The 8,657-nt window shown below is 41.3% G+C and overlaps 1 protein-coding gene across 5 annotated transcripts in view; it reads left to right on the top strand.

Moving 5' to 3' along the window:
* Positions 1-8,657, top strand: part of cacna2d2a (calcium channel, voltage-dependent, alpha 2/delta subunit 2a) — a gene marked incomplete at its 3' end in the record, with an annotated part of 182,855 nt that overhangs the window by 115,484 nt on the left and 58,714 nt on the right. For 3 of the 5 annotated variants that reach the window (XM_014006323.1, XM_014006322.1, XM_014006324.1), the window contains 1 exon segment: positions 5,954-5,998. In XM_014006323.1, the coding sequence (XP_013861777.1) occupies positions 5,954-5,998 (45 nt within the window). 5 annotated transcript variants of the gene reach the window in all.

Below are 8,657 nucleotides of genomic sequence, written 5' to 3'. Positions count from 1 at the left end.
CAGAATGGTGAAAAAAAAAGGAGAAAAAGGAACAAGCCTTGTCTGCTCGTTGATGTAATACAGTGAAGGTTTTTACTGTAGTTGAGCAACTGGCATCAGCATCACAATTATAAACTTACATTTTTGATGTTACTTTTGTCATGTTCAGGGGTCATTGGTCATGTTAGAGGTGAGATGATGGGATGATAGTTTACAAAAGGCTGCGTTAAGCTGGCCACACAAGAATGCAACAATGGTGTTTAAATTATTTTTCTTACTCTGGAACCCATTTTTATTGTACTTTTAAGAGCTGCTAAAGCTAAAATGATTAAGGCCATGGCTGAAGTAACATTTGCTWATTCATAAAACACATTAACTTTGTGTTTGGGGCTTTACTAGTTTCACTACTTTACAAAACAAATTGTCAGAGACCAGTTTTTTTTATTTTTTGTGGCTAAGTGATCAAACTGCACTAAAACAAGCATAGTCTGCGACTCAGATTGTTCCATAAAAATTCAATGCTGCAAAAAAATTGCAGCAGATCTTCGTAGCTTGTGCAAATGTGTATACAAAGCAACACAAATAATTATTTCTGAAACAATGGACTTCATTTATTTTAGCTAAGCTAGCATACCTAATCAACTGGTAAACTAAATGAATTATTGCAATTGAATTAACAAGGGGAAAATGTTGCCAGTGAGCATTTTGGGCACATTTCCATTTCTTTTTGTATTTCTGCAAAAATAAAGAAATAAAGCCATGTGTTTCAACTATTATGAGAATAACGACTGCTAGAATCGTAACGGCACTAAAGATCTCATGTCTTATTTACAGGCGACCTCTGCAATTCAAGATCAAAGTGGTTAAAGGGGTTTCAGATCTCTGACATTTTTTCACGTCTATGATTAATTCAAAGCTATTTAAAAACGAGTTCACCCTTTCGCACTGGTACAAACCTTTGGGCCAAATAAACCAAAGGAAATGAGCTGAGCAAATTAGTTTTTGATGGTTGTTCGTGTGATTTCTTTCTTTGACAGCCGTCCTCTTTAGTATGAATGCCATTGTGTGTACGTTTTCCTTCTCCGGGAAAAAAAAAATGAAATGTCACTCATTACACGTTATACCACGGAAGGGACGATGTGAGATCGTTGACTTTTAAGGATCTCCGGAAACTCACCGAACTACGACTAAATTTGGAGTATTTAGTTGCTTTTTCTTTCCAATTGCATTGTGCATGGGTGTGTGTGTTTACCTTATGGGCTGATGAGTTAATGAAGAGGAGTAAATGAAATCCTTCATTGTGTTTGATATAATGTCAGCTTCCATTAGGAAGACTGGTGCTAGGAATGATTGCTAGACTGTTGGGGCCGGGGGGTGGGGGGAGGTGCACTGCGGGTGTGTATGCATCGCTGCGTGTTTGTGTGGACACCCCAGGGCACGGCAGAGGCGCCAAGTGTCTTCTGAAATTATAAAATCATTAGCAGGTGTCCAGAGGAGATATGAATATGGCTGTAATCTGTCCCCTCCCATGATGGAGCGCTTGTCACAAACTCAAAATGTCAACCTGACTCCAGCAGCATATTGAGAGAGCTCGAATTCAGCAAATACGCTCAGTCATATCATGCACGCCTACCTGTGACAGTGTTCTGTGTATACAAGAAGCCTTGTTGCCCTGTGCAAATCAACCATCTGTCTTCTTCGTGTGAATCGACGTTTTTGGGTTAAAAGGCTCTGAATGCCGATGTTTACCTGATCAACTAGCATGAATCGATTACAAAAAGACGCACTGATGAAAACACAAAAATGGGCAGACAGGTATCTGGTTCGACATGAAAGCAAGCAGTGGCGAGGAGACAAAGTCACATTGTAATCTAGAGCGGAGAGGCTGGTCTCTATAGCAACTCTAAGCATCGAAACTACACGCTACCGCTTCTGCTGAAATCTGAAATTGGTGCTAGAAGGCTGGTGTTGAGGGTGGAAAAAAGAGAAAYGGAGGAAAGATGGAGATAAGACCTGGCAGGGAGGAGGAGTAATGGAGCAAAAAGAGGAGAGGAGAGGAGAGGGGGGCAGAGTGAGATAAGGGTGATGGAGGGAGGGGAGATGAGCGGGGAAGATTGATGCAGGGGAGGAGCTGGAGATCATCACCTGACCTCGGTGTTTGGCTGCGTTTTGGAATTTGTTGGTCCACTCAGGATCATAGATTCAATTTACTGATAACGCTTCCTGTCCGAAGGATTTTCTCAGCGCATTTGTTGTTTTGAGTATATTCAGTGACGTGAACATGCACATTAAGATGCTTTCCAGTGCAATATTACGCACTGAATACGTGTTTAGGCAGAAGCCAGGAGATCAATGCAGGATAATTACTGACTTTGGTTGTATCAGATGTGTGTTTGACCACAAACCCTCAGCCCAAAGACACCTGTGACCAGCTGCAACAGATGGTCACCATGGTGACTGCTGTGTCACGGTGTTTTCAGACAACGTGGAGCCATCTTGCCCATGTTGCAGACATGAGTAGAACCAAATACAAAACAGTAAATTTAAAAGTTTAATTCGGTGGTGCTCAGTGGGTTTCTTTCATGAATCGTGTATTTTTTTTGAGCAAAAAGCTATTAGATAAGATTCCAGTGGCTTGTCTAGAAAACGATATGGCAGTTACAAAAATATNGCCTTACATGTTGGAGCCAGAGTCTGAGTCTGACCCAGAACCAGAGTCTGATCCAAAACCATAGTCTGACCCAGAATGAGAGGAGGAAACTGTAAGTGAAATATGAGTTTACAGCCAACAATGCACGAGTCTACATTATCAACATGGTTTTTCTCAAAATATTCAAACAGCTGAACATTCAGATCATAATTAATAAAAAAAGATAAAAAACTAAGACAACTAGATGTAAGTAGTAATAAAAAGTAGTGGTAGGAATAGAAGTGCAGTTGTTTTTGTTTTATAATATTCACGTGGATTGTGTAAGCTGAGTTCTGCCAAGTTCAGTCAGGACCAGTGATCTTTTCTCTTTCTCTGACTGAGCTGGGTCCTAACACCTTTGTTTGGAGGTCAAGGCTGCAGATCCTACCTTGTCGCAGGTGTCACTGTTCGACCCGGTGGGCTCACAGCCACAGGGCTCACAGCGATTCGATAGCATTGGTTTCCAGTAGCCTTTCGAACACACATCACAGGTGCGACCATGGAAATGCGGGCGACAGGGACACTGACCGGTCAGAAGGTCACACACATCTGACAGGGAGCCATCCGGGGAACAGGAACATCCTGTAGAGCAAGATAAGTCAATGTTTACAGGAACTCAAGAAGCTTTCATTCATTGTAGTCCAACAAAACAGGTTATTTTCCTAAAAGTATAAATACTCAAGTACTGTATATACATATAAATATTTTGATTTTCATTTTAGATCCATCATGGTGGTAGCCTGGCCCTTGCCTTCCTACACAGTTCCGTTCAATTCTAGTTTCCCTTCTCTGCTCCGTCTGGGATTTCTCCCATAGACAAGGATTTCTTCAGGAGAAGTTTGTTCGGGCCAATCAGAGAACAGAAGTTTTTAAGAGTTATGAACGGCAACATCGATTTTTTTGCGCAGTGTCTGCTTGTCGTTTATTTTACCTGGGCCAATCAGCAAACAGAAAGAGGAGTTCTGAACGACGTCGATTTTCTGTGCAGTGTCTGCTAGTTAGTTTAGCATACAGCAGTGGAGGAAGTGAATGAAGCCAGTCCATGTTGATAAGGCTTCCAAATTAAAATAAATTTGTYTGACAAAACAGCAGCTCTCATTTAGCTACAGTCGTCTCGTTCTGCTCGGTACTGTTTTCCTCTCAGTAAGGTTGTTTACAGCACACGCGATAGCCGGTTAGCTTCTTAGCTTAGCCTCCTTCTCAGTGGAGCTGGCATACACGTTGCGGCCAACCGATATCATTTTAAACTTCAGCAGAGGCCACGCCTCCAGGAAGAATGGCTTCTCTATAGCCAAGAGTCCAGACCCTCGTACGAAGCAAAGCAAAGGACAAGGGTCTGCCTTTAACCAGGCTATCATGATCAATGGGACTTGCCTGGTAAAATAACGGTAAATAAATAAAATAAATAAATAATGGTGGTGTTTACAGCCAAAAAGATTTGAACTGTGTTGATGTTCTAATAATTATGAACATGACTGTGTTCTGTGTTGTCTTTAAACCCTAAAAATTGTTTTAAAGAGTATAAACCTGATGGTTTACTCCCCTAAATATTCAAGTTTTAACCTAGATTTACTACCATTGTTTTGTGTTTAAATATCAGTGACGTATAGAAATAAATCAGTGCATTTTAAAGAATGGAATGCAAGATGGAACTGCAAAGTTAGGCCTCGGAATKAAGCTTTTTAATATATCCTTTGAGAACAGAGGATTCTGGTCATGTTTTTGAGGAACTAAGCATGACTGTACAGGAACCAATTCTGAACAATATTGCAGCAGTGAGAGTAAACTCTTCTAAAGCAAAGAGACTGGGCGTCAGATCAATCCTGCTGCAGACACAACAACACTGTCTCTCTCATTCACTCCATTTCTCTTCTCTTTCTGCACAGGCACGGGCTATTTTTAGCCCGTGCAGTTATTTCTCCTCAACACCCCTCCACCGCCACGCATCTCCTTCCCCTCAGTTCATTCGTTCATACCAGCCCGACCTGAGTTTCCATCTCTGACCTCCAACTTACCTAACTGGCTTTACTCCCTGATCAATCTGCTCAGATCCCTCCACTCTGCTGCCTTTCTTCCATCCTCAGCACTGATTGCAGAGCTGGGGTGAGCGCAGGGAGTGCTGGTAAGTTGAGATGTGTCAAAGAGGCCAAATCTGCTACTTCTGTCTTCTTTTTGATTCCCCAACTTAGTTTTTATAGCATTGATATTTGAGTTTTGATCATCTTGTCTGTTTTCTTAATACTTTCTGGTTAGATTTAGAGTCTAGTGGTCCGAGAGGTTTTAATGCTCAAAGTAACCAAGAACTGATAGAAAATTGAAATATTTCTACATTCAGGTAGTGGATTACGTATAAAAACTAAACAGAAGATAAATGTAACAACTGACGAGTCGAGCAGTAAAAACAAAAGAATTTGACTTGTATAATAATAATAATAATAATAATAATAATAATAATAATAATAATAATAATAATAATAATAATCACTACGTCTGAACAGGACGCTTTGTTTCTCTGTCAGCCAGCCCCCCTTATCAAACCATGACCACAGCTCTTCCAGTAAGGATGAGGCAGCCACTGTGTTGCCCTTGAGAGGACACCCTCAGCCGGCCTCCTCATTAAAATGAAGCATGCCACACAGATGCTCCTCGCCGCATGCAGCCACTGCCTACCCTCACGCCTACCTGTACCGGAGATAAGGACACTAGTCGAGATGAAGCGAGAACTGCTGGGAGGTTCACGTCCCGAGTGTGCGTGTGGGTGGGTTAAGTGTAAAAGCTCGGTGAGAAGCTGAATCTGGGACTTCAGCTTGACGGCTGGAAACTTAAGTGATTAATAAGAACATTTAAAGGTAACGCAGTGACAGGAAGTTTCATGCTTCTTTGTTTTTTTTTTTTTGTTTGTTTTATGGTCTTACCCTCTGGTGAGAGCCGCTTGTCTTGGCTGCAAACAAACAGTCGAGGTTTGATAAAACTCCCACAAAGGATGATGCTTTGAGTTTATTCACTAGAAACCATCTGAACTGACAACAGTTTTCCAAGCCACATTCAAACATCCTATAAATTTGGTTGCATCACATCTTGTTGCTTTGACCATTATAGCCATTTCACATCACACTACTCCTCCCGTGTTCTGTGATGCTGATTATATTCTCATGCTGAACAGTGTGATTGAATATAACCATGACTCTCTCTCTCTCTCTTGCTTACCACCACAGGTCAGGGCCGATATAGGCGATGCTATATCTCCTCTCATCACCTTTCTTCTTACTTTTCTTTTCTGCACAGGAGAATGCCATTTCATACTACGATTCCAAAGCGGATTCAGACTATGTGAGTACAGCGCGGACTGCTCTCCTCTCCCCTCCACCCACCCCCGTCGTCTGCCTGCCTTAACCCGTCAAATCCTACCCRATCCACGCCCCTGCCTCCTTCCAATATTTCCTGCAAGCCCCTCCCCCGCCCGCCCCCCATCCCCTTGGCCTTCTCGGTGTTGATGCCCTTCCTCCTCGGGTCATGGGATCCTGCGCTGTCTGTGTGCGTTAGTGAGGTGACACTGCTGTATGGTGAGTTGGTGTGGCAGAAGCACGGGCAGGTCGACATGCATGTGTCAGTGAATTCAGATGTCCACCCTCCCACCTCCTCCACCCCACCCCTTACCTGGTGTCATTTCCAGAGGTTTTTTATTTATTTTTTCTTGTGCCCCAGACCAGAACTGCAGGATGTTAGATCGCTGCGTCCTTCAAAATGCATCCGAACACAACACAAGTCATTTCACAGTTTTATACGGCAGGGTAGCTTTTTTTTACGCATGTTATTCATTCAGACTGAATAATATGAGTGGCATTCAAAGAAAGGCCAGCAGGCTGGGTAATGCATTTCCGCTTTAGAACAACTCCACCACGTATTGGTTTCACCGTGCCTCCACACTGCACTTCCTCCTCAGGAGAGGGCACACTTGGAACCCAAAGCTGCTGATTGATTAAGTCTCAAAGAGGACTGCAAGAATGCCTTTTAGATCAGCAGAGCACAAAAAGAGATGGGACACAGAGTGAGAAAGAGAGGCAGAGGAGCAATAAATCACGGTGTGATTTTCTCTTTGTGCACGCTAGTCTTGTGATTAATGACACGGCGCTTTAGGGCCTGTCAGCACATCTAATTGGGGAACATCGGTCATCATTAACATTGCACACCGAGGCCGAGTCTGTAACGCACCTCTGACCCTTTCTTCAACAAACTTACGACCTCCCAAAACCACTGGCAGCAGACAAGCAGAGGTTATTCCTCTCTGGATCTTCCCCAGTCGCCCACCAGTCTTCCCCGTCTTGCCTCCCTCAATGAATCCATTCGGTTAAAGCTGTGGTGTTTGTTCGCTTCCCTGTACTTTTAACGAGGTGTCAAACAAAACTGGTTTTAAAATAAAGGWAAGTCATGGCAGACTGTTTTCCCTTGTGTACGGTACACCCTGTTAWTTTCTCCTTTTGTCACCGTTCCCTTGATACAAGCGACTTATGCGAGCATGACCGATAATTCTGGTGTTGACAGCGAAGAACATTTTATTGGCCACTTTCAGGTTTCATTCTGTTTTAACTATGTCAGGTGTGGTAGTAAAAATAGATGTCAGAGAAATCTGTTCCTCCAGTTCATAAAGGTTTAGTAAACCAAACACATGGATTTACATTTACAAATGTACAAGTTTCTAATTTAATAGCTGGAAGGATGTCAGTGGGGTATTTGATTTGGTTGTTTAAAAAAGATGAATTAAGACACTTCTTCAAAGGATAATTAAACCAGCTGAAAAAAGTTTTTGAGCAGTACTCTGGTTAAAAAATAATAAAGAACTTAAAGATAACATTGTAAAAAGAAAATAAAAAAATCACAGCTGAGATGAAGAGTTGTTGAGATATTCGCATATGAAGAAACAGGAAGTGATGTCAAAGGGAAGTGTCTGACTGTGAACAGAGCATTATTACAACATCTAACAACACGAATATGATGTTTGTTTAGATTATTTTGAGAATAATGAAGAAGCGTCAGAGTTCTAATATTGTTTCTGTAAACAAAGACCAAGACRTTTCATTTCTTAGAGAGTTCCCCTTTGATGTCACTTCCTGTTTCACTTTTGCTGAGCCAACTTCAAAAGAAAATATGCCATTTATGTGACAAAAACTATAAAATTGTGTTTACTATGCCAAGTTTCTTAAATATAAATATATTTTCTTTTTGGCATTTTGTATTTAAAGTATAGGCATGTCACAGGCACTTTAAATATTGCTAATCATGCATTTAGGCTGTAAAATGATTTTCTTCTGCATGTCAGCTGTTACAGAAAAAATATACAAGTATTTTAAACTATTATTTAACAATATTTGTTTGTGTATGGATTCATCTGTCTTTATAGGACTGTTTTATGCTTATAGAAGTGGACTCTCATTGATCTGAACACACACACACACACACACACACACACACACACACACACACACACACAAACACATGCACACAGGGTCATAAATGACATGTTTCAGGTTAGCCCTGGTCAGCTGAAGGTGGGAATGAAAGAAGCTTTGAAATGTCATCTCTGGCCTCTTCAGCCTTTAATTAAACCTGGAGAACTGGGAGATAAAATTAACAAATTGGGTAATGAATCGAGCAAAACAGGTGGTGGATGGTTGAAGAAAATGAACCAATCAGTCTTTCCTGTGTGGATTTATTCAGCTTCTAATTAGACACTGCCTTGGTTAATTATGATTGGGCTTTTCTGAAAGAGAGGGGGGGGGGAATCCCTCCGTTCCCGATGCTGACTGAATTAGAGTCACACTGGATGATAAACAAACATGTCAAGCTCACGGCCAGGTCTGTATATACCCCAAAACTTTTAATTTTATCTTTTTTTTATTTAAATTTTTACCTTCCTAACCAAATTTGAGTAAAAATGTTTTCAAATATTTTGTAACCAAATAAATTAGGTGTAAAATATTTAATTTTGGGT

The sequence above is a fragment of the Austrofundulus limnaeus genome, unplaced genomic scaffold (assembly GCF_001266775.1).
Source record: "Austrofundulus limnaeus strain Quisiro unplaced genomic scaffold, Austrofundulus_limnaeus-1.0 Scaffold35, whole genome shotgun sequence".
NCBI classification, from domain to species: Eukaryota; Metazoa; Chordata; class Actinopteri; order Cyprinodontiformes; family Rivulidae; genus Austrofundulus; species Austrofundulus limnaeus.
Note: the sequence above shows the minus strand (reverse complement) of the source record. Positions and strands in the feature narration are given on the sequence as shown.